Source organism: Pseudophryne corroboree, chromosome 5, assembly GCF_028390025.1.
Source record: "Pseudophryne corroboree isolate aPseCor3 chromosome 5, aPseCor3.hap2, whole genome shotgun sequence".
Classification (NCBI taxonomy): domain Eukaryota; kingdom Metazoa; phylum Chordata; class Amphibia; order Anura; family Myobatrachidae; genus Pseudophryne; species Pseudophryne corroboree.
This window is the reverse complement of record NC_086448.1, coordinates 509,133,817-509,160,181: the sequence shown is the minus strand read 5'-3', so window position 1 is coordinate 509,160,181 and position 26,365 is coordinate 509,133,817. Positions and strand designations below refer to the sequence as shown.

At 45.1% G+C, this 26,365-nt stretch overlaps 1 protein-coding gene across 2 annotated transcripts in view; it reads left to right on the top strand.

The window, feature by feature from the left end:
* DUSP22 (dual specificity phosphatase 22) overlaps positions 1-26,365 on the top strand; it is a 264,351-nt gene that overhangs the window by 214,323 nt on the left and 23,663 nt on the right. For both annotated transcript variants that reach the window (XM_063923058.1, XM_063923059.1), the window contains exon 4: positions 9,902-9,951. In XM_063923058.1, coding sequence (XP_063779128.1) covers positions 9,902-9,951 — 50 coding nt within the window. The remainder of the gene's footprint in view (positions 1-9,901; positions 9,952-26,365) is intronic.

Sequence of the window (26,365 nt, the reverse complement as noted above, 5' to 3'; positions counted from 1 at the left end):
CAGGACACTAGCTCCTGAGGGAACAATTCGCAAGCCCCACCACGGCGAGCATACATTCCTGTAGCATGCCGCCACCCCTAACAGAGCCAGAAGAAAGAAGAGTGGTGAGTACTAAGCCGGCATCCCGGTTAACTGGTTGCCAGCCATTATGGCGGCATGAGGGTACGGAGATGCACGGCTTCTACATGCGGCGGCTGGGTCTTCAGACTCAGTACACAGTGCAGATGCACAGCTTCTGAGGGGGTGAACTGAATCTCAGTACACTATATGTGTACACCGTACCCAGACTGGCACTACAGACTTAAAAGGGGGTTGACTCCATTTTAGGCACAAAATTACCTCAGCCAGTATAAAAAAGAGTGGCAAGATCATGCCCCATTGAAGGGGCGGGGCTTCACTATGAGCGGATCCAGCAGCTCACCAGCGCCATTTTCCCTCTGCAGTGGACACAGGCGCTGACTGACAGGGACCCACAGCTCCTCCGGAGAGACTCCAGATTACCTCAGCGGTACCAGAGGTTCATAGCAGGGGGGGAGCGTTTATTAGTGTACTGAGTCCCTAATCTAGGTACTTAGTCTGCGATCTGGCTAAGCTTGGCATTAGCGGTAAGGGCGCTGTGTGCTGGCTCCTTACTATCTCTGTGTCTCCCTGGAAGTGCTTTTTGTGGGTTTCTTGTGCATTTAACCTTTTCCTGTGCGTGTGTGCGGTCATTGTTACAGTATGTCAGGCAAAGAGTGTGTTTCATGTAAGGCACAGTGTTCCTTTCTCCAGGGGGTTCACTACTGTGTACTCAGTATAGTGTACCTTCCCAGGCTAGCGTTGCAGAGCCAGCATGGCTGGACTCTATTAAGGGGGAGGTGGACTCAGAGGTGGGGGAGGCTACTCTGTCACAGGGAATATAGGCTCTCATAGAGGCTATCAGAGAAGTTCTGCATATCCCTGATAAGGTGACAGAGGAGAGAGAGGAATCTTATTTTAGTATATAAAAAGAAATCATAAGCCACTTTTCCTGTGTCAAAGCAACTAAATACCCTGTTTGAAAAACCGTGGGTTAATCCCGAGAGGAAATTTCAAATCCCTAAAAGGTTGCTATGATCTTTTCCTTTTCCTTTTAGGAAAAAAATGGGGAAATCCACAGATAGTGGATGCATCAGTATCCAGGCTGTCACGAAAAATTGTATTGCTTGTCCCGGGTGCAGCCTCCCTGAAAGACACGGCTGATCGTAGAATTGAGACCACACTCAAATCCTTGTATACAGCTGCTGGGGTGGCCCAGAGACCCACTATAGCATGTGGGTGGATTACTAAAGCCATTGCCAAATGATTGGGTAACCTAATTGAGGACTTAGACACTTTGCCTCAAGGGGAGCTTATTTTACTCCTGCAACACAGGACTCTGTGAACTTTATGGTGGAAGCCATAAAAGAAATAGGCTTGCTTAATGCACGCACCACTGCTACGGCAGTGTCAGCATGCAGAGGCTTATGGCTACGCCGGTCGACTGCTGACGTGGACTCCAGGAAAGGCGTGGAAGGCCTACCCTTCACAGGAGAGGCCTTATTTGGAGATGAACTAGACAAATGGATCTCCAAAGCTACTGCGGGTAAGTCCACATATCTTCCTTCTGCAGCTTCCCCAGCTAGGAAGGCTTGCTCAGGTTCCAATTTACAGTCCTTTCAGACGGCCAAGTTTAGGGGCAAAACCAGTAAATCTTCTACAGCCACCAGAGGCGGTAGAGGTAAACCACGCAAACCAGCAACTGCTGGTTCTCAGGAATAGAGCACAAGCTCTGCTTCCTCAAAGCCTTCAGCATGATGGTGGACCGCAATGCCTGGAAGACTGGCTGGTGGGAGCCAGAGTAAAATTCTTCAGTCACATCTGGACAAGTTTGTGCCAGGATCACTGGTTCATAGATCTTATTTCCCAGGGCTACAGACTGGAGTTCCAGGAGCTCCCACCTCACAGATTCTTCAAATCAGGCTTACCAGTTTAGCAAGAGGCAAGTATAACTTTACAGGATGCCATTCAAAAACTGGTACTTACTCAAGTCATTGTTCCAGTTTTACCTCATCTGCAAAACAGGGGATATTATTCAATCTTGTTTGTAGTACTGAAACCGGGCTTCAAGGATTCAACATTCCGATCTGGCCACCTCATCAGGCTTATCTATGATTTGAATTGCAGGACTGTCACTACCAGTTCCAGGCCCTGCCATTTGATCTCTCCACGGCACCGAGACTGTTCACCAAAGTGATGGCAAAGATGATGTTTCTACTCCGCAAACAGGGAGTGAACATAATTCCGTACCTGGACGATCTATTGTTACCTACAGTAGGCTGTGTACATTTTGCATCATTTTTAATTCAATAATAGTGTACTCAATACTTGGTGTTTTTTTTGTCTCAAAGTAATTGATAAAAAGTTGCAGAGTAAGCTGTTTATTTTAAGAAAAAGTCGCATGGCGTGGCTATGTAGTAAAGTCTGTTGCACGCCAAACAGGGCTATGTTCTGTGAATGGAGGATACTGTAGGTTTAGGTGGACACATCTGTATATACAATAGCATTATTATTATTATTTATATATAAACACACACACATACCTACGCATGCATATAATATAGACATATACACATACAAAAATTCTAGTTGGGGTCGTCTATATGTGCACCCCCTCAGCCCATGCAGTGTTTCACATGACGGTAATTTCCCTCTCTCCGGTCAACACATACAGACCCTCTTTTCACAGGGCATACTCACAGCTTCCGTCTGCTGATATTACCGGATAGTCAGGCGAGGCAACACACCCAGTACAGTACCTATGCTTGTCAGTATTGCAGCCTCTGCTCCCCCTCCCACCACCAGTGATACCAATAAAAGTATCTCACTCACTGCAACCAGTTTATCCGCCAATTATTTATATAGCAAACACTAAAACTTCTGTCAGACAAATGGCAAACTAGCAACACTGCAGCCGTATTCAGATTATTGCTCTATTAGAGAAGAGTTCATGTTTGTTGGAACTGCTAAAAAGTTAACTCACCACTGCACTTGGCCTGATGTTCATTACTGTAGGGTCCCAGTGAGGACCTCTGGACGTTGTATGATGAGGCTTTGCTCCTCTCTCCACGTCCTTTACAAATGTCAGTGGTGATGTTATCACACCCGACATTTAGAGAGCAGAGAGGAAGCCTTCTTCCGGTGACCATGACTTGTAGTCAAATCAGTGACAGTGCAAGTGAGACAGAGTTCCCAGCTGCTCCGCTAGACAGTGCTGGCAGGATGACTGCAGCTATGCCTCCAGAACCAGAGCTCTCCAGGTGATAGCACTGTCAACCTTTCCCCGTGAGCTGTCCCTGACTGTGGCTATAGCAATTCTGCCATTCTCAAATCTTACCGCTAGCATAGATGAAATATTTCGGTTCAGTCATCGCTTCATTAGATCGCCACAGAATCTGTGTCATGAGATACTTCCTGGACATAAATATTATTTTTTCTAAACTTTGCGTCTCCATGTTTTCAGAAATGCTTCATAGCAGGCATATCTATTACATTTTCATATGCCTTGGTCTGAAGTTTAGCCCCCTACCCCCCCTCAAAAATAGCCAGTTTCAGCCTGGGACTGATTAGCCAGCATTAGTTTCCCCATTTAAAAAGGAGCGTGTGTACCCCCCTAGAGAAAACCAGACCAGTGTGGGATAAAATGTGGGCTGCTGTTGTCCTCCTGGTTCATTGAGTGCAAGAGTGATAGTGATTGTAAGGGAAAAAAAGAGACTACAATCGTGGCAGATATTCTATCTCCGTGGCGCTACATATTGTGTCACTACATGTTCAAGCAAGCATTGTCTATGTATGTTTGTGTTTGTATAATTAGATATGTTCCAGGGTGTCCAAATTGCTAAATGACTTTGATCCAAATGGACTGGAAAGATGGACTGTTTAAACATGCAGTCATTACTCCCATTCTAAAAAAACACAACTCTGACCCAAAAACACTCTCTAACTACCATCCCATTTCTCAGCTACCCAGTCCCTCCAAGCTACTTGAGAGGCTTGCCTACACTCGCCTTACACACTTTCTTAACTCGCACAACTTATTGGATCCACTTCAATCAGGCTTTCGTGCCCAACACTCCACAGAGACGGCACTGACCAAAGTAGTGAATGATCTAGTCACTGCTAGATCAAAAGGCCATTACACACTACTTATTCTTCTAGATCTCTCTGCTGCTTTTGACACTGTTGACCACTCTCTTCTCATACAAACACTACAATCCCTAGGTCTTCATGACACAGCCCTTTCTTGGTTCTCATCCTACCTATCTAATCGCTCTTTCAGTGTTCACTTCTCTGATTCTACCTCCTCTTCTCTACCTCTATCAGTTGGAGTACCGCAAGGCTCAGTCTTAGGTCCTCTGCTTTTCTCAATCTATACCTCCTCTCTTGGTAAACTAATAAGCTCCTTTGGATTTCAGTATCATTTGTATGCTGATGATACTCAAATCTACCTATCCTCCCCAGATTTGTCACCACCAGTATTGGCTCGTGTCACTGGATGCCTGTCTGCCATTTCATCTTGGATGTCATCTCGCCACCTCAAACTCAACATTTCCAAAACCGAATTAATTATTTTCCCACCAGCTAAGAGTAGTTACCAACCTGATATCTCTAAAACTGTTGACAATGCAACTATCCACCCCACCCCACCCCACAAGCTCGTTGCCTAGGTGTCACCCTTGACTCTGAACTGTCCTTTGTTCCACACATTCAATCTGTCTCTAAATCATGTTACATGCACCTTAAAAACATATCCAAAATACGCCCTTATCTTACACAAGACACTGCAAAAACTCTAATCCATGCACTCATCATCTCCCGCATTGATTATTGTAATAGTCTCCTTACTGGTCTTCCCAAACATAGGCTATCACCAATTTGAGGTGGCGAGATGACATCTTGGATGTCATCTCGCCACCTCAAACTCAACATTTCCAAAACCGAATTAATTATTTTCCCACCAGCTAAGAGTAGTTACCAACCTGATATCTCTATAACTGTTGACAATGCAACTATCCACCCCACAAGCTCGTTGCCTAGGTGTCACCCTTGACTATGAACTGTCCTTTGTTCCACACATTCAATCTGTCTCTAAATCATGTTACATGCACCTTAAAAACATATCTAAAATACGCCCTTATCTTACACAAGACACTGCAAAAACTCTAATCCATGCACTCATCATCTCCCGCATTGATTATTGTAATAGTCTCCTTACTGGTCTTCCCAAACATAGGCTATCACCAATTCAATCCATTTTAAATGCAGCTGCGAGGCTAATCTTCCTGCGCCAGATGTTCTTCATCTGCTGATCCGCTCTGTCAGTCCCTCCATTGGTTACCGGTATTCTACCGTGTCAAATATAAAATACTTTTACTTACATACAAGGCTATTAACCAAACTGCACCATCATACATCTCCTCACTCATCTCAAAATATCTCCCTACCAGACCTCTCCGCTCTGCACAAGATCTGCGTCTCTCATCCACATGTATTACCTGTTCCCACTCAAAATTACAGGACTTTACCCGGGCTTCACCCACTCTGTGGAATGCACTCCCACGCACAATAAGACTCTCCTCTAGTCTCCAAACCTTTAAACGTTCTCTGAAAACTCATCTCTTCAGACAAGCCTACCAAATTTCAGTCCCACACACATAACCTTCACAGCTTCCCTATCAAGTTACATCCCCTCTGTACAGTCCACATAAACTCACATTTTGTCTTCCAACATTGCTGGGTGATCATATCATAAACAACCCATTAAGAACCTAGCAACCTGGGGAACTATTATGTGACAGGTAGCATCTATCCTTGTGTATCAATGCCTATTTCCCTATAGATTGTAAGCTTGCGAGCAGGGCCTTCCTACCTCTGTCTGTCTGTCTTTGCCCAGTTTTGTTCTATAATTGTTGTTCTAATTGTAAAGCGCAACGGAATATGCTGCGCTATATAAGAAACTGCTAATAAATAATAAATAAACTGGAAAGGTCAATAATGCACAGCTTATCACAAGTGGGCAATGTGAAAAGAAAAGAAAAAAAACAACTTAAATTTGCTGAGGAGCAAATACTTATCTGACCGTGTTCAGTATAGTGTCGGTCCTATTGAGCAAAAAACATGTGAGCACTACGTCCCTTCTCCAGAAGCCCTGGAGCTGTGTTGAAGAGGCTGGGATTAGTTCCTATTATGAAAGGAGGTACCCATTGTGTTGTACTGTAGGTTTCCCTGTGTAGTGGCATCAGTTCACTTGAGTTTTGTGCTTGTTATCTACCCTCTTTATTTGTAAAATTCCTCAGGATCTAGAGCCATTTACTATTTTATTTTTTTTTAGAAGTGGGGGCTACCCTAAATATTACAGGTAGTCATAAATGACTTGACCTTTTTGCTCTGGTCACTTTTAAACACACCTCACTGTGCCAATCACAATAGACTCCTGAAAATACAGCTTTTCAGATACATTTTTACGTCTATAATCTGTGCTCATCTTTACGTTTAGCTCTGGTTGAGTGGCTTGCTGTGCATTCTGGCACCCATTTTCAGAAAACAGGGTGGGTTGCATGTTGAGAATGGGTTGTATATAAACAAAAACCCAGCTGCGCAATGGAACCAGGAAAAAGATAAAGGAAGCTGACGTATGCTGAGATAATTAGTTAAAAATGTTTATTATACAATGACCATAAAAAGTGAAAATTCATTAAGACTAGGCCTGAAGGAAAAATGTCCAATTACCCTGTATTGAGAGACTAATGAGTCAATAAGAACAAGCGATTGTAACAGAGACGGCAACAATTTGCAACATGCATATAGAGCAGAAAAGCTGTAATGTTCCTGAATGCAGAAAGGGATACAAAAGGAATATTCCACAGACTTGTACACGGTATTGCAGTCCCGTGAATGAGGTATTTAGCTCCGTTAATTAGATGAACTCCGATAGAAATGAGAGCAAAGTTACCTCTCCCGTGGGCTGGTTATAACCGAGCGTCCTCTGTTAATGGTCCTGCAGTGCCCAACACTTGGCTGTTACTGAAAGGGACAGCGCTGCAATACACTAACCGGAGTGTTGTAGCGGAGGCGGTGTTGAGATGATGCCACTGTGGGGATTATAAAGCCGGTGCTGCTCAGTAGACCACAGTGGTAGAGGCGGCGTTGAGAAGAGTGAATAAGCTGCTGCGGGGGCTGGTATGCCAGTTCCGCTCGTGAGGTATAGCTCGAAGTGCTTGTTCGGTACTGCAGTGACGGAGGCGGCATTGCAGAGAGTGGCTGAGCCGCTGCGAGAGCTAGGATGCCTGTGCCACTCGTGTGGTGTAGATAAAAATGCTTGTTCGGTAGATGCTTGTTAGACAGGGTATACGGTCCAGCAGGTAAACCTGTGAGGGGTTCTAACTAGTCATGTGCACCGGAAATTTTTCTGGTTTTGTGTTTATGTTTCGGATTCGGTTCCACGGCCGTGGATTCGGATGCGTTTTGGCAAAACCTCCCTGAAAACTTTGTCGGATTCGGGTGTTTTTTTCCAAAAACCCCTCAAAAACAGCTTAAATCATGGAATGTGGGGGTAATTTTGATCCTATAGTATTATTAACCTCAATAACCATAATTTCCACTCATTTCCAGTCTATTCTGAACACCTCACAATATTATTTTTAGTCCTAAAATTTGCACCGAGGTCGCTGGATGGCTAAGCTAAGCGACCCAAATGGCTGACACAAACACCTGGCCCATCTAGGAGTGGCACTGCAGTGTCAGACAGGATGGCAGATTTAAAAAATAGTCCCCAAACAGCACATGATGCAAAGATAAAAAGAGGTGCAATGAGGTAGCTGTTGTGACTAAGCTAAGCGACCCAAGTGGCCGACACAAACACCTGGCCCATTTAGGAGTGGCACTGCAGTTTTCTAGCGAGAGGATGAGTGCTTCCATCCTCATGTGAATCTGAACCACTAGCCATGAACATAGGCCAGGGCCTCAGCCGTTCCTTGCCACTCCGTGTCGTAAATGGCATATTGGCAAGTTTACGCTTCTCATAAGATGCTTTTAATTTTGATTTTTGTGTCATTTTACTGAACTTTTGTAGTACACTTGACGACACAGAGGTAGAGCAGTGGACTACTGTACCATACTGCTATATATATATACTGGTGGTCACAGCAACATTCTGCACTGTCCCCTCCTACTATATACTGCGCACAACTAAAATGCACCACAGCTATGGATGGATAGTATACTTGATGACACAGAGGTAGGTAGAGCAGTGGACTACTGTACCGTACTGCTATATATTATATACTGGTGGTCAGCAAAATTCTGCACTGTCCTCCTACTATATATACTGCGCACAACTAAAATGCACCACAGGCATGGATGGATAGTATACTTGAAGACACAAAGGTAGGTAGAGCAGTGGCCTACTGTACCGTACTGTTATATATTATATACTGGTGGTCAGCAAAATTCTGCACTGTCGTCCTGCTATATATACTGCGCACAACTAAAATGCACCACAGGTATGGATGGATAGTATACTTGACGACACAGAGGTAGGTAGAGCAGTGGACTACTGTACCGTACTGCTATATAATACTGGTGGTCACTGGTCAGCAAAATTCTGCACTGTCCTCCTACTATATACTACAATGCAGCACAGATATGGAGCGTTTTTCAGGCAGAGAACGTCGATATTTTCAGCACACTGAGCACATATATTTGCAAGCACACTGAGCACATATATTTGCAAGCACACTGAGCACATATATTTGCAAGCACACTGAGCACATATATTTGCAAGCACACTGAGCACAGATATTTGCAGCACACTGAGCACAGATATTTGCAGCACACTGAACACAGAAACTGAGAGAACGCTGCACGTCCTCTCCCTATCATCTCCAATGCACGAGTGAAAATGGCGGCGACGCGCGGCTCCTTATATAGAATACGAATCTCGCGAGAATCCGAAAGTGGGATGATGACGTTCGGGCGCGCTCGGGTTAACCGAGCAAGGCGGGAAGATCCGAGGCTGCCTCGGAACCGTGTAAAATGGGTGAAGTTCGGCGTGGTTCGGATTCCGAGGAACCGAACCCGCTCATCACTAGTTCTAACGCGTTTCGTCACGCTCCACGTGACTTTCTCAAAGGTGTGAGAATGGGTTGTGCATAAATACACAAAGCCTTTATAGCAATTTGACTCCATGGGGAATATTAACTAATACCCTTTTCAGACATCCTCCAAAATCCCAGGATTTTGCACATGAACGTAGGTGCAGGATTATAGAAGTGGAGATGTTGCCCATAGCAACCAATCAGAATCTACATATCATTTATCTAGCTCCTCCTAGAAGATAATAGCTGGAATTTGATTGGTGGCTATGGGCAACATCTCCACTTCTATAAACCCGCTCCTTAGTAAATATACCCCTGTTTGTGGTTCCTGGTAAACACATTAGACCACAAGTTCTCAAACCCGATCCTTAGGACCCCAAACAGTTTCCAGGTCTCCTCACAGAATTGCAGGTGAAATAATAAGCCTCACCTGTGGATCTTTTGAAATGTATAAATGAGTAATGAATACAACTGTGCACCTGCTAAGTGGTCTGGAGAACTGTGTGGGGTCATGAGGACCGAGTTTGAGAACCACTGTATTAGACACAATGAAAATAAAGCATTGCTGAATGTAAGCTTATTCCATAAGATGTCTGAAGATGCAAAACCTAATTCCTTTATTTTAGTTTATTGTGTAATAATGATGTAATGTGTGTTTTGCTTAAATCATAAATTGTATCTAATAATTCTTTATACTTGTTTCCTAAAAGAAAAATACTATTTTCAAATATGATGTTCTTGCTTAACAGGGTATGAAATATCTCTGCATTCCAGCATCAGATTCACCAAGTCAAAACTTGTAAGTAAACTCACTTATAAGATACTTGCCTTTATACAGTATATTATAATTTGTAGCATGCAACATACTGTACTGTGCTGTACTAGTAAACAGGTGATACGTGAGGTTCTATGCATTCTTCTTATTAGTCAGCTATTTGGAACATGTTGTCTGAATGGGTCCAGATACACAATTATAACTAAAAGGATTTCTACACCCGATTAATATTTTGGTTTGGCTTTGTGTGGGCACTGGGTGTTGAATGTAGTTTGCATATTGCTGTTCTTTCCTGGCTCCAAATATTTAGACATTGTGCATCCCCAGTCCCTTGGTTACCAGAGTTTTCTAAGCAATTGGGTGTTGCATAGCAACCACTTGAGCTTGCATTGTATTTAATAGAACATCCTAATTTAGGAGTATAACTCAGGGAGAAGTTTTACACTGCGTTAAACTAGACCAGGCCTGTGCAGGACACTAAACAGATTACACTTACACTAGTCTGGTTTTATTGATGCATACAGGACCCACAAGCCAGATGAAATCAGACTACTTACCCTCAAGTTTCATGAGCCATCATATTTATTCAAGTGCATCAGTGCATTTATGAGGGAGAATAATAACGGTGTAAGAGGCATTACATTGACTGGATATGGTATTAATAGTCGACGCTCGGGATGTTAACATGTTCAGAATGTCGACATTTACAATGTCAATACTGACTTAGTATCGACATATTCAAAATGCCAGCATTATGGAATGTCGACACTCCTATTTTAGCCTTACCATAAATGCAGCCTAGCCCTAAAACCAATGTCATGTGTTGTCCATCTGCCTATAGACATTCATAATGTCAGCATTTTGAACATGTTGACATTTTGACTTCAGACCATGTTGATTTTTATGGTGTCAACATTTTGAATGTCTGTATCCCCACTGACTAGTAGCCCTAGTAACAGGGATGGGGAACCTTCGGCCCTCCAGCTGTTGTTGAACTACACATACCAGCATGCCCTGCAACAGTTTTAACATGACCAAATAGCAAAACTGTAGCAAGGCATGCTGGTATGTGTAGTTCAACTACAGCTGGAGGGCCGAAGGTTCCCCATCCCTGCCTTAAAGATATCAATGTATAAACAATTTTATGAAATAGATTATTTTCTGGTTACTATAAAAACAAAAAACCTAACTACAACTAAAAATATATTGAGGAAGTATATACTATTAAACAGATAATTGAGCCCAGAGCATTCAAAAAATGTTACACATGACAATACCTTTTAAAAAGGAAACTTGACAGATAGAGAAATGTAAAGAAGGACGTTTAAAGGTGATATGAAGGGGAAGCCCCTGCAAATATGCAAAAAGCAAAGCAGGCTTAGCATGCTGTAGTACGTAGCTAAGCTAGAACAGTATGTTCTAGTTACAAGGGAAACGTGCCCTATTTATAATTTGGATGTATTTCCCCATACATAGGAATTTAAATATATGGGTAGAACTGATGAGAGGAGAAGCATTTAAGCCCCATCAGTAACGTTTTAAAAAAAATCAAATTAATATTTAACCAAAGAGCTTATAATAGTCACCTTGGACAGGTACCATCCATTGCTATACTGATACCATTTTAGTGGGTAACACTCATATACTTGAAGATCATTTGCTCAATGCAAATGTATGGTGAGCGCCATCACAGATCTTGAAGGCCAATAAAACCTGAAGGTTTGGTCATCAGTGTGCTCAATAATTTGGCTACAGGTGGGTCAAAGTATGCTTTGCTGGAACCTCCACAAAATCTGTAGGGGCACATTATTTATTATTTTTTAATAGTTTCTTATATAGCGCAGTATGTTTCGTTGCACTTTACAATTGGAACAACAGTAATAGAACAAAACTGGGTAAAAACAGACAGACATAGAGGTAGGAAGGCCGTGCTCGCAAGCTAATCTATAGGGAAATAGGCATTCATAGACAAAGATAGATGCTACCTATTGCATAATGGGCCACCAGCTTGCAAAGGTTCTTAATTGGCTGTATGATATGGTAACCCAGCAATGTTGGCCAAGGGTCAGGATGGTGTGAAAGTAAAGAAAGACAAGATATGAGAGGTCATGTGTGGACTGTACAAGGGGATATTATTAGATAGGGAGGCATTGAAGGTTAGGTGAGTGGGTCAGTAATTTGATAAGATTGCCTGAGGAGGTGAGTTTTCAAGGAATGTTTGGAGACTAGAGGAGAGTATTATTTTGCGTGGGAGGGTATTCCACAGAGTGGGCACAGTCTGGATAAAGTGCTATAATTTTGAGTGGGCGCAATTAATGCGTGTGGATGAGAGACTCAGATCTTGTGCAGAGCAGAGAAGTCGGGTAGGGAAATATTTTGAGACGAGTCAAGTGATGTATGTTTGTGCAGTTTTGTTAATGGCCTTGTGTGAATTTTATATTGAATACCGGTAACCAATGAAAGGACTGACTGAGTGGATCCGCAGACAATGAATGTCTAGAGAGGAAAACCAGCCTTGCAAATATATTTAAAGTGGATTGTATTGGTGAGAGCCTATTTTTGGAAAGAGCAGTCAGAATACTATTGCAATAATCAATGCGGGAGGTAATGAGAACATGGATTAGAGTTTTTGCTGTGTCTTTTGTAAGATGTTCTCATATTTTGGATGTTTCTTAGATGTACTGTATGTAACATGATATTAAGGCAGAATGAATGTGGGGAACAAAGGACAGTTCAGGGTCAAGAATGACACCTAGGCAGCGAGCTTGTGGTGTAGGGTTGACTGAAAGAGCAATTAGATAGGCAGGTTGAGAACCAAGAAAGGGCTGTGACCTGGATACCTAGTGATTGCAGTATTTGTATGAGAAGAGAGTGATCAACAGTGTCAAAAGCAGCAGAGAGATCAAGGAGAATAAGAAGTGAGTAATGGCTTTTATATTTAGACGTGACCACATCATTCACTACTTTAGTCAGTGCTGTTTCTGTGAAGTGCTGGGCACTAAAGTTGGTCCAATAAGTTGTCAGAGGTAAGAGAGTGTGTGAGGCGAGTGTAGGCAAGTCTCTCAAGTAGCTTGGAGGGACATGGGAGCTGAGAAATGGGACAGTAATTTGAGAGAGTTAGGGTCATAATTTTGTTTTTTTCAGAATGGGAGTTATCACTGTATGTTTAAACAGGGATGGAAAGATACCAGTAGACAGAAAGAGATTGCAGGTTCTAGATAAAGTTGGGATGAGCCCAGGAGACAGAGCTTTACGTATTTGTGAGGGTATAGGATCATGGGGGAGAGGCAGTAGAGTAAGTAGGCAGATGAGCAGAGTGCAGATATTTCATCTTCATTTGTGGAAGCAAATGAAGAGAAGGTGTTAGAGGGTTCAGTTAGGGAATTGAGCATGTTACTGGCTGTGGAAGAGCATACCATTTCATTTTGGATCTTATCAATCTTGTCCTTGAAACAGGAAGCAAGATCTTGTGCACGGATAGTAGCTGGTGGGATTGGTGAGGGAGGGATAAGTGATTTAAATGTATTAAAAAGTTGATTGGTATTAGGGGCTTGAGAAGAGATGAGAAATTGTAATATGTTTGTTTGTCAGTGTCCAGAGCATTACGATAAGAGTGGTAAATGGTCTTATATGTGAGGAAGTCACTTGAAGATTTACGCAACTGACATTCTACTTTCCGTGAAGTTTTTGTAGGTGTCTTGTGAATTTAGAGTGCCACGGTTGACATCTAGGCCTACGTGGAATGTGATGGGTGGCTGGAGCTACTTCATTGAGTTCTGATTCTAGAGTCTGGTTCAGGTGTGATCACCAGTCTCTGGAGAGGTGAATGTAGAAATAGGTGAGAATAGTTGAGGAGGTTTGGTAGACTTCAGTGACATTGCATTTGAAGTGTTGGAGGAAAGCATGCAGGTGATAAGGTTGTAATCTGAGAGAGGGAAAGGAGTGTTAGTGAATTCAGAAAAAAAGCATACAGTAGTCTGGTGAATACAAGATTAAGGCAGTGGCACTCCTGATGAGTAGAGATGTCCGTCTATTGGAAAAGGCAGAGAAAGGAGTTTAGAGAGAGTAGTTTGGAGGCATGGGGAGATTGTGGACTGTCAATAGCAATATTGAAATCGCCCATAATGATGATGGAGATGTCAGGGGATAAGAAGTGAGGGAGCCAGGCAGAAAAATGTTCCAGAAACTTTTTGCTTTGGCCAGGTGGGCGATGGATAGCAGCAACACGCAGAGAGATAGGGGTGAAAATCCTAATAGAATGTATTTCAAATGAAGTAAATGTGAGTGACGGAACCAGTGGTAGAACTATGTATGTGAAAAATTGGGACAGTAGTACAGGGCCATCTTCACAGCAGTGTAGGCTCCTGGCCAAAGCAATGCATTGGGGCCCCTACCCATCCTCCAGAGGTAGGGGTGGGGTGTTCTAAAAGTGGCAACTTTAATGTCCTGCGGGTGTTCTCTCTTCTGCTCAGCATATAGGACCTGGAGCAGTCATTTCTGCTAATTATCCTTTACTGTACAGATGGTGGGAGATGGGGAAGGGAGGAAGAACACGAAACTGTAGAAGGGGGCATTGGGCTGAATGAAAGGGCCCCGTTACATGACTTCTAGGGTGGTAGGAGGTGTTTAATACGCAAGGGAAGGGTAAATAGTGGAGTGGGCTTAATATTAATAATTTTTTGATGGGAGGGCAGCTTGCTTGACTGCATATATCTCTAGTTCCCGGAAATAGATTCTTAACTTTCAGTGGGATAAAAACACTAGAGAGTCCCGCCTTCCAGGAGGTACTGGAGACTTGGGGATCAGAGTTCAGGAGCCAGAGCAATCCACTGACGAAAATATAAAACTGCATACCAGGTGTGTGGAGCTGGGACCAGGTGCTGGAAGGCTGATATCTCTGGTTCTGGGCATAGTAGAGACAAGTGGCCAGTATCCACTGAAAGGGGAGAGCATCAGCTTTGGGAATATACCCTCCGATACCCCTCTAAGTGAGACAGAACCCGAGATATCTGGCTGGGAAGAGCAATTAATAGACTCAGATGGGGATCACTGCTTTGAAGTCTGATATCTCCGGTTCCCTAGGTACCCCTGGAAAATGGGGACCCACAGCTTTCAGCCTAGGGCCTTATACTCTTGGGGCCCTTGGGCAACTGCCCATTGTGCTCACACGAAAAGACGGCCCTGCAGTAGTTTTCCAACACCACCTCCTTTACTATTACCAGGCCTGGAAGTGTGTGTGAAGTGGAGGCCACCATATGACAGTGCTGCAAGGGAGGCTGTATCTGATTGTGTGAGCCATTTTTATGTTACAGCTAACATATATTAAGGGTTTTTTAAATGAAAAGGTCATGGATAGATTTTAATTTGATGTGAACAGAGCGTGCATTCCATAAGGCACATTTTATTGACTTAGATGGAGATGAGAGACACATGATGTTTATAATGTTTGTTGGATTTACATTTCGTTGTGAATCTGCTGAATGTGAGTGTGGTATGTGGATGGGATCTGGATTTGGGGATATGTCACCAGCAAGTAGAAGCAGAAGGAGAGAGAGATAAGTATAGTTGTAGGAGGTGTGTGATAGTTTTTTGTGGTGACAGGTTGAGGATGTTAATAGTCAGTGTACATAATTAAGTTAAAACCTCATGAGTGTTAATAAGAGGGGAGTGGATAAATGAGGGTGCAATGTGCACGGAGAGATGAGTTGCAGTGATATTGAAGGATGTTGCAGCTTGAAAGAGTATTCTATGAAGTGATATTAAGAAACAGTTTCCATCTCCCTTATTAGTCCATGTTGTTCTGTTCTCATTTAACACAGTAAGAAGATTATATTTCTTTTTCATCCACTAGGGGTCACTGGAGTACTCTTGGGATATGGACGGCTTCCACCGGAAGAAGGCACTGAATAAATTAATTTTGAGACTACTCCTCCCCTCCATATCCTGCAGCACTTCAGTGTTTTTTCTGTGCTCGACACAGTTAGAAGGCATAGTGGAGCTCGTCCACAAAGTATTGGAATTTTTTCTAAGTTTTTTTTTCTCTTCAATTTCCACGTCCTTTCCCCCCTTCTAACAGGCGTGGGTCAGGGACAGTGGAAGCGGCTGAGTAGCCGTGAGTGTCGGACCTCTCTGTAAAGAGCTCCCTCACTCCACTTGCAGGCTGCCTGCAGGAAAGCTGGACGGAGCTTGGATGAAAGCCCCGTCATAGACTTTTGTCACGGTCCAGGTATGTTGGGTTGGGGCGGTCAGCGCTTGCTGCCGCTCCACTGTTGGGGATTGTTGGGTACTCACCGCTGCCCGGAGCGCGTGTACATGGGCCGCTTCACGGTCCATGCGGCGCGCTCTCACTCTCCGGCTCCCAGCATCCTAAGAGACCGCTGTTCCCTGCGCAGCAGCAGCGCTGCTTGGCTACACAGACACGCCGCTATGCTGTGTGTGGCGGGCGGGAGCACGTGTGCATAGGCCGCTCCACGGCTCTATGCAGCACGCTCTCTGCTTCCGCCATCCGCCCGCAGCAGCCGAGGAGTTCCGTTGTCCGGGGTCTACAGGACAGGCCGCTCACACGGCCCTTTGCAAAACTTCCACAGGCCCAGACCCGGTGCTGTACACGGAGGTCGTGGGAGTGGGGGGAGACTTTAACAGTATTTGGCAGTGTCAAGCTTTTAGGAAAGACTTGGTGCTTAGTATGTTTAATGTTCTCCTGTCTGTTCCAGGTTTCCTATTTTACATCTCGGCTAAGAGTGGTACTAGGGGAATTTTGGGGTCAGTTTTCGTATTGGTGGCAGGCACTGCACTTGCCTAGATATATACCAGGAACTTTGGTGTTATTACTGAGTCGTGCAGTCTGTCTGTGTGGAGTTTGTATTGTCTGTCTTCATAATGAGTAAGACACCAGCAAAATCTAAGAAACATTTGTCATGTCATGTCTGTAAGAGTGTGTTGCCTGATGGATCCACCACATGTACAGCATGTGTTGTTAATACAGCCATAAATACGATTTCCATTCCAGAAGTAAAGGCATCTCAGGACCCTCCATGGGCTTTACTTGCAGATGTATTAGTTGGTTTACAATCAGAGCTGGCCGCCTCTCGTGAAGAAAGAGAGGCGGCAAGATCTGAGTTTAAGATGAGACCATTTGAGTTACCTGGGGAGTCTCAAACTGGTCATAAGTCCACCTTGAGTGGAAAAGATAAGTTTCCTTTTCCTACTAATTTTCCTGTCTCTGGGATACTAGATCTCACTGAACAGGAGTATGAGGAGGGCGAAATAGAACAACAGTCAGAAGGTGACGACTTTGACAGCCCAGGTATTGACAATCTCATCAGAGCAGTTCGTCAGTCGCTGGAGTTTACGGAAACTGAGGAGCCACTGACGAATGATGAAGTAGTCTTTACTAAACGACAGAGATCTCCGATGTGTTTCCCTATCTCGGAATCTCTTAATAAAATGTTACTGGAGTCACGGAAAAATCCGGACAAACGGTTTTCTATTCCTCGTAGATTTAAATCGAGTTACCCGTTTCCAGAGGCCATGACAGCTACATGGGAGAACCCACCATTGGTGGATTCATCCGTATCTAAACTTACGAGGAAGTTAACCATACCAGTACCAACTGCTACTACGCTTAAAGACCCTGCAGATCGTAAAATAGAGGCTATGCTAAGGTCCATGTATACAGCAACTGGAGTGCTGTTAAGACCTGGGTTGGTTGGCATTTGGGTTACTAAAGCTTTAATGGTATGGATAAAAGAGCTCAAATCGGCTCTGCAAGAGGATCATCTTATACTTCTCGCGGATCAAATCTGGGAAGCTGCTGAATATCTATGTACAGCTTCTACTGACGTCTGTCAGCTTACTTCTCGCCTGTCCTCATCGCTAGTCACAGTACGACGAGCACTTTGGCTGCGTTCGTGGCAGGCGGAGACGGAGGTTAAAAAAGGTATAGAGGCATTGCCTTATGATGGCGAGAAACTTTTTGGTCCTGAATTGGACAAATGGATTTCTGAGGCTACTGGAGGGAAGTCTGTTTTTCTTCCATCGCCTACAACTATACCTAAACGGAAATATTCTGGTCCGGCGTTCAAATCCTTTAGAACTCAGCCCTTTCGTGGGCAGGGAGGAGCAGTCACGCCGGGCAGAAGAGGTCGGGGACGTAGTGCCCGACAATCCAATGCACGTCGTCAAGACACCAAGACCACTAACAAACCAGTGGCATGACGGGCTCCCAGCCCATCTCGGATCTCCAATTGTGGGAGCACGCCTTCAGAGCTTTCAGGGGGCGTGGCTGCAGACGTCCACAGATGGGTGGATCCGCAATTTAGTATTAGAGGGTTACAAAATAGAGTTCGATTATCTTCCGACAGGAAGATTTTTCACGACAGGACTGCCTGTATCGGACGACAAGAAAGCAGTTCTGCAGGTTGCCATTCAGTCTCTGCTGAATGCTGCAGTGATAATTCCGGTCCCTGTGCAGGAACAGGGGCAGGGTTATTATTCCAGTCTGTTTCTGGTACCAAAACCAGATGGCTCAGTCAGGCCAATATTGAACCTAAAAGGTCTCAATCATTACGTCACTTACCACAGATTCAAGATGGAATCTCTCAGGTCAGTAATTGCAGGGTTAGAGCCACAGGAATTCATGATTGCACTAGATCTCAAGGATGCGTATTTGCACATTCCGATCTGGCCACCTCACCAGAGTTTCTTAAGGTTTGCGATAAGGCGAGACCATTACCAATTTCAGGCTCTACCGTTTGGCCTCTCATCAGCGCCTCGGGTATTCACCAAGGTAATGTCCGTGATGACAGCTCATCTCAGGTCCCTAGGGGTAATAATTGTTCCGTATTTAGACGATCTACTCATAAAGGCTCCGTCTCAACAATTGCTTCTCCAACATGCCTTACTAACGTACAATGTACTAGTTCAGCACGGTTGGATAGTCAGTTTAAAGAAATCACATCTAATTCCGTGTCAACGACTTCAATTCCTAGGGATGATTCTCGATACAGTAAAACAAAGGGTTTTCCTGCCACAACAGAAAGTACAGGGCATTCGTCATCTGGTGCAATTAGTGCTCAAGCCACGCACAGTCTCAGTACATTTGTGCATTCGCCTTTTAGGCACAATGGTGGCGGCTTTCGAAGCACTTCAGTTCGGAAGATTTCACTCACGTCCGTTTCAACTGGAGGTGTTAGCACAGTGGTCGGGATCACATCTGCAGCTGCACCACAGGGTGAGGTTGTCACCACAAGTCAGGGTGTCTCTTCTCTGGTGGTTAAAAATACACAATCTATCTGCAGGGAGACGATTCGGCGTCGCGAATTGGATAATTCTGACAACAGACGCAAGTCTCAGAGGTTGGGGAGCTGTAGTTCAGAGTTATCGGCTCCAGGGCCTCTGGGCGGATCACGAAAGATCGCTATCCATAAATGTTCTGGAACTCAGGGCGATTTACAATGCTCTAAGACAAGCGGTGTACATGTTTCGTTTTCAGACTGTTCAGGTGCAGTCAGACAACGCGACGGCAGTCGCATACATAAACAAACAAGGAGGAACGAGAAGCCGCATGGCTATGCGGGAAGTAGCTCGGATCCTCAGATGGGCCGAATATCACCAGGTGATATTATCGGCAGTGTTCATTCCTGGAGTGGACAACTGGGAGGCAGATTTTCTCAGTCGTCGGGATTTTCATCCAGGAGAGTGGGCATTAAATCCAGAAGTATTTCAGATGTTGATCCAGAAGTGGGGTTACCCTCAGGTGGATCTAATGGCATCCCGCCACAATCATCAGGTGTCAAGATATGTGTCCAGAACAAGAGATCCAGGGGCAGTGGCGGTGGATGCTCTCACAGCCACGTGGCCATACAGCCTTGTGTATCTGTTTCCACCGTTTCCGCTGCTCCCGTTGGTGCTAAAACGGATCAAGAGAGGGTTCGTCACAGTCATTCTAATAGCGCCTCATTGGCCTCGGAGGGCTTGGTTCTCGGATCTCCTCGGGTTACTCGCAGACGATCCGTGGCCACTCCCACTACGTCCGGACCTGTTACAACAGGGTCCGTTCCTTTACCCCGATTTAGCGCGGCTGCGTTTGACGGGGTGGCTGTTGAAAAGGCCATCTTAAGGAAAGAGGGCATTCCTGAGTCTGTTATACCAACCATGGTACGAGCTAGGAAGCCAGTTACGGCAGCTCATTATTATAGAATTTGGCGTACTTATATAGGTTGGTGTGAAGCTCGGAAATTTCCGACATCGTCTTTTAAATTATCCCGTCTTTTGTTATTTTTACAAATGGGGTTAGATGGAGGACTACGTCTTTCCACACTAAAGGTGCAGGTATCTGCGTTGTCAATTTATTTTCAAAAGAAATTGGCCTCGTTGCAGTCAATACATACGTTTCTACAGGGTGTAAAGAGGATACAGCCTCCTTTCATTCCACCTACAGCACCATGGGACTTGAATCTGGTTTTAGATTTCTTACAGTCCGATTACTTTGAACCCTTACAACAAGTGGATATTAAATTTCTCACTTGGAAAACGATTTTTCTTTTAGCCTTAGCTTCGGCTAAGCGTGTTTCAGATTTGGGTGCCTTGTCATGCAAGTCACCGTATTTAATTTTTCATGATGACAGAGCGGAACTTCGGACGAATCCCGTTTTTCTACCAAAGGTAGTGTCGTCTTTTCACATCAATCAACCAATAGTAGTTCCTGTGTTAACAGGAGATTCTGGAACGTTGGATGTGGTTCGCGCATTGCGCATCTATGTTTCCCGAACGTCTACTGTGCGTAAGACAGATACGTTGTTTGTTCTCTATGACGCAGCTAAGAGGGGTTGGCCAGCCTCTAAGCAGACCTTATCCAGATGGATCAAACTGACTATACGTCAGGCTTACCTTTATGCTAAGTTACAGCCACCTACTTCAGTAACAGCTCATTCCACACGTTCTGTGGGGACGTCATGGGCAGCGAGTCGTGGGGCTTCTACGACACAGCTTTGCCGTGCGGCTACTTGGTCGTCAGTGCACACGTTTGTGCGCTTTTACAAGTTTGATACGTTCGCGGCATCAGCATCTAGCTTTGGCCGTTTAGTGTTACAAGTGCCAAACAGCTCTCCCGCCACGGAGGAGACTTTGGTACATCCCAAGAGTACTCCAGTGACCCCTAGTGGATGAAAAAGAAAATAGGATTTTGGTACTTACCAGGTAAATCCTTTTCTTTGAATCCATAGGGGGCACTGGACGCCCACCCAGAGCAGTTTACCTGTTTAGGAGTCCAGTGGTTCTTATGGTAACACACTTTCACGACTGGTTTAAATTTAACAAGGGTTAATCTGTTATGGTGTCAACTGTTTAGTTGTCTGTTACGTTGTGTCAACTTTATTGTTGTCTGTGAGACTATATGTAATTCTCCTTTTGTCAATCTCTCTATCGATCCTGTTCGGCTCAGTAAAAAACACTGAAGTGCTGCAGGATATGGAGGGGAGGAGTAGTCTCAAAATTAATTTATTCAGTGCCTTCTTCCGGTGGAAGCCGTCCATATCCCAAGAGTACTCCAGTGCCCCCTATGGATTCAAAGAAAAGGATTTACCTGGTAAGTACCAAAATCCTATTTTTGTTTCCCTTACAACAGCTAGGTGTATACTTTGATTTCCAACAAAGCTGTCCCATTAGATTATTAGACATTTAGAAAAAAAAAAAAAAAAAAACCTTTTCTCACGCAGGGCCTTCTTAACAATCTATGGGCCTAATTCAGAGATTGTTTACATACATCTCCGATGGTGTGAGATCTGTGCATGTGTAGATGCCACCAGATGCATGTCCAGATCTCCTTTTATATATATATGGTGACCCCTGAGCCGCAGCATGATTGACATACTGGGGCCGTTTGGGATGTGGACCGGGTGGTGACAGGCAGCATACTCAAAATCAGGGGAATGTTGGTCCCATTTTCGAGGTGTTCCGAGGCCAATGTCTACGTCTTTCGATGCAGCTTCACTGACCCCTGCATTATTGCCCAACCTGAGTAACTTGAGGACTACTCACATTACCAGTGTTCATGCATTGGGATGCAGTAGCACATCACAAAAGCATAGAGTGGGCATCTTTCTACTCAAGATGAATCCTGCTGCTTTTACATATTTTAGCACAGCTGCTGCGTACTGAAGATCTCTGAATCTGCCCCTTAAAGCAGAATCCATCATTATGGTCGACCTGTATTGAAGTTGGACTTATGCCCTTGGTAACTGATCAGTGCATACATGTCCAACGGTTCCAATTTTCACAGGGCTGCCTGACTGTCAGCAGCAAAAAAGGCCGTGGCTTCAGCCACATGGGAGTTTTGTCCAGGTATATCATAATCTATATAGGTAATTGAGCTTCTTAGGATCTGATGGCTTTGGTTCGCTGCCATATGCTGTATGTGTGTAAATGTAATATATTTACCACTTCTGGGTGTGTGGCCGCACTCTGAATGCCCATTGTTGTGCCTATATCAATTACCCAAGGCATGCATTTCAGAGCACAAACGTACACCCACCCGAGTGGTATATGTAATTTAATAGGAGAAAAAAAAAGTTCAGAATAGGCTAATGAATAATCATTTAAATAGGAATAGTTACATTTTTTTTTTTGTCAGAAATGTGTATGTCTGTCAGTGAGGCAGGAGTGTGCTGCTGTGTGGTGTAATGTGACTGACGGACGCTACTGTATGTATATTTCATACCAAAAAGGGGGACACTGTAAATAGAACTTCTTCTGCACAGGAGGTTTCTGTCCTCCTTGAACTCGCCTTAGAACACCTGCGTAACAGGTGTACCGCCCTAGTCAAACTCCCCACCTGCCACTGTGAAATCGTAACACAAGTGCCCTAAGGAGAACTCAGGGAGGACAGTAGCCTCCCATCAAGCAGAAGGTCAAAAAACCTTGCCCTTTGGATACAGTATTTTGTACAAAACAATGACATTTCTCTTACGTCCTAGAGGATGCTGGGGACTCCAAAAGGACCATGGGGTATAGACAGGATCCGCAGGAGACATGGGCACACTAAAAAGACTTTTACTGGGTGTGAACCCCCTCTATGCCCCTCCCCCAGACCTCAGTTAGACTCTGTGCCCAGGAGTGACTGGACACACACTAGGGGAGCTCTGAGTTTCTCTAGAAAGACTTTAGTTCGTTTTTTTATTTTCAGGGAGACCTGCTGGCTACAGGCTCCCTGCATCGTGGGACTGAGGGGAGAGAAGTCAGACCTACTTCTTCTTAGTTAAAGGCTCTGCTTCTTAGGCTACTGGACACCATTAGCTCCAGAGGGTTCGATCACTTGGTTCGCCTAGCTGCTTGTTCCCGGAGCCGCGCCATCACCCCCTCACAGAAGCCAGAAGAAAGAAGCCGGGTGAGTATGAGAAGAACAGAAGACTTCAGTGACGGCAGAAGACTTCAGTAACGGTACAGCGCAGCGGTAGCGCTGAGCTCCATGCTCCCACACACATCACCAACGGCATTCACAGGGTGCAGGGCGCTGGGGGGGAGCGCCCTGGGCAGCAGGTTACTGGGGTCAAAATAAGCTGGCAAAAAGGCATATTCGGTGCTCGGGCACCGTATTTAATACCCCCGCCAGCATAAAGATTTTACATTTTTAGCGGGACTGAAGCGCACCATTTTCTTCTCTCCACAGCCGCTGCAGAGACTCTGGCCCGGACCTCCATGCTCCTCACAAGTAAAAGGGAGCAAAACGGGAGGGGGGGGGGGGGGGGCGGGGGTTTGGGGCGCAGACAAATTGGTGCTTTCTTATTATTAACAGTGTTACTATCGTATATTATAGATGTGTGGTATATGGGCGCTGGGGTGTGAGCTGGCATACTCCCTCTTTGTTTCTCTCTCCAGGCTTCCCTGTAGGCTGTCCCCTTTATTTGGCCAATGTGAGTGTGGGGGTGTCGGCATGTCTGAGGCTGAGTGTTCCCCCCCGGAGGAAGTTACTGGGGGAGCAGAAAAGGGGCTGGAAATGGCTCTGTCGACACAGCCGACTGCTGATTGGGTTACTATGTTAAGTACACTTAATGCTAATGTGGCTTTATTGTCTAAGAGGCTGGATAAATCTGATTCTCAGACACAAGCATGGAGAAAATCCATGGAGGATGCTTTGGCTCAGGTACAGACCCCCTCAGGGTCACAAAAACGTTTGTTTACCCAGATGGTAGATACAGACACCGACACGGACTCTGATTCCGATGTCGATTTTAATGAGGCTACTTTACACCCAAGGGTAGTTAAGATTATTCAGTACATGATTGTGGCTATTAAAGATGATTTACATATCTCTGACAAACCTGCTGTTCAGGACACAAGGATTTGCCTATTTAAAGGGAAAAAACCTGAGGTGAAGTTTCCCCCCTCTCATGAAATGAATGCTCTTTGTGAAAAAGCTTGGGAGTCGCCGGACAAGAGGTGGCAGACTCCCAAGAGAATTTTTATGGCGTATACTTTCCCCTCTGATGACAGGGAAAAATGGGAGTGGTCTCCAAATGTCGACAAGGCTCTATCCCGTTTGTCCAAGAAGGTGGAGCTTCCGTCCCCTGACACGGCTGCTCTCAACGATCCGGCGGATCGCAAGCTGGAGACGTCTTTGAAGGCCATTTTCGTTAATACTGGTGCATTGCTCAGACCTGCTGTGGCGTCGGTATGGGTGAGTAGTGCTATTGCTAAATGGGCTGATAATGTAGCTTCTGATATGGATACCCTTGATAAGGATAACATTCTTTTGACTCTTGGTTATATCAAGGACGCTGCAGATTACCTAAAGGATGCAGCGAGGGATGTTGGCCTCTTGGGATCAAGAGCCAATGCCATGGCGGTCTCGGCCAGGAGGGCGCTGTGGATCCATCAATGGAATGCTGATGCCGACTCCAAGAAAAATATAGAAAGCTCTCCCCTTCAAAGGTAGTGTCTTGTTTGGTGGCGGCCTTGCTGACCTGGTGTCTGCCGCTACTGCGGGTAAGTCATCTTTTCTTCCTTATGTTCCCACTCAACAGAAAAAGGTGCCCCATCAGCAGATGCAGTCCTTTCGGCCTAATAAATACAAAAGAGGTAAGGGCTCGTCCTTCCTCGCTTCAAAGGGTAGAGGAAGGGGAAAGAAGTCGCCTGCAGTGTCAGGCACCCAGGACCAAAAATCCTCCCCTGCCTCTACCAAGTCCACCACATGACGATGGGGCTCCCCTGCGGGAGTCCGTGCTGGTGGGGGGCGGTCTCCGTATCTTCAGTCAGGTCTGGTTTCAATCAGCCCTGGATCCTTGGGTCTTAGACATAGTGTCCCAAGGGTACAAACCGGAGTTTCAGGAGATGCCCCACCGCCGCTTTTTCAAATCGGCCTTGCCAGTTTCTCTTCCAGAAAGAGAAGTGGTAAATGCTGCGATACAAAAGTTGTGTCAACAGAGGGTCATTGTCCCCATTCCCCCGTCCCAACGGGGGAAAGGGTTCTATTCGAGCCTCTTTGTCGTATCGAAGCCGGACGGTTCGGTCAGACCGATTCTGAACCTAAAATCCCTCAATCCATACTTGAAAACTTTCAAGTTCAAGATGGAATCTCTTTGAGCTGTGATCTCCAGCCTAGAAGGGGGGGATTTTATGGCGTCAGTCGACATAAAGGATGCCTACTTACACGTCCCGATATATCCTCCGCATCAGGCCTTCCTGAGATTTGCGGTGCAGGATTTTCATTACCAATTTCAGACGTTGCCGTTTGGGCTTTCCACGGCCCGAGGGTTTTCACCAAGGTTATGGCAGAAATTTTGGTACTCCTTCGCAAGCGAGGAGTCACAATTATCCCGTACTTGGACGATCTCCTGATAAAGGCGAGGTCAAAGGAACAATTGCTAAAGAATGTGGAACTCTCCCTGACGGTTCTGCAACATCACGGTTGGATTTTAAATTTGCCAAAGTCTCAGTTGATTCCGACAACTCGGCTGCTCTTCCTGGGCATGATCCTAGACACGGAGCTTCAGAGAGTGTTTGTTTCTTCCGGAGGACAAAGTTCTGGAAATGCAGACCATGGTCAAGGAGCTTTTGAGACCGACAAGAGTGTCGATTCATCAATGCACTCGAGTGCTAGGGAAGATGGTGGCGGCTTACGAAGCCATTCCATTTGGCAGGTTTCATGCCAGGGTGTTTCAGTGGGATCTGCTGGACAAATGGTCCGGGTCTCACCTGCACATGCACCAGAAAATCTTCCAGGACCAGAATTTCTCTCCTGTGGTGGCTGCAAAGTTCTCACCTTCTAGAGGGACGCCGTTTTCGGAATCCAGGACTTGGTCCTGCTGACCACAGATGCAAGTCTCCGAGGCTGGGGCGCAGTCGCGCAGGGAAGAAGTTTCCAGGGAAAATGGTCAAGCCAGGAATCTTCTCTCCACATAAATGTTCTCAAGTTAAGAGCCATTTACAATGGCCTCCTGCA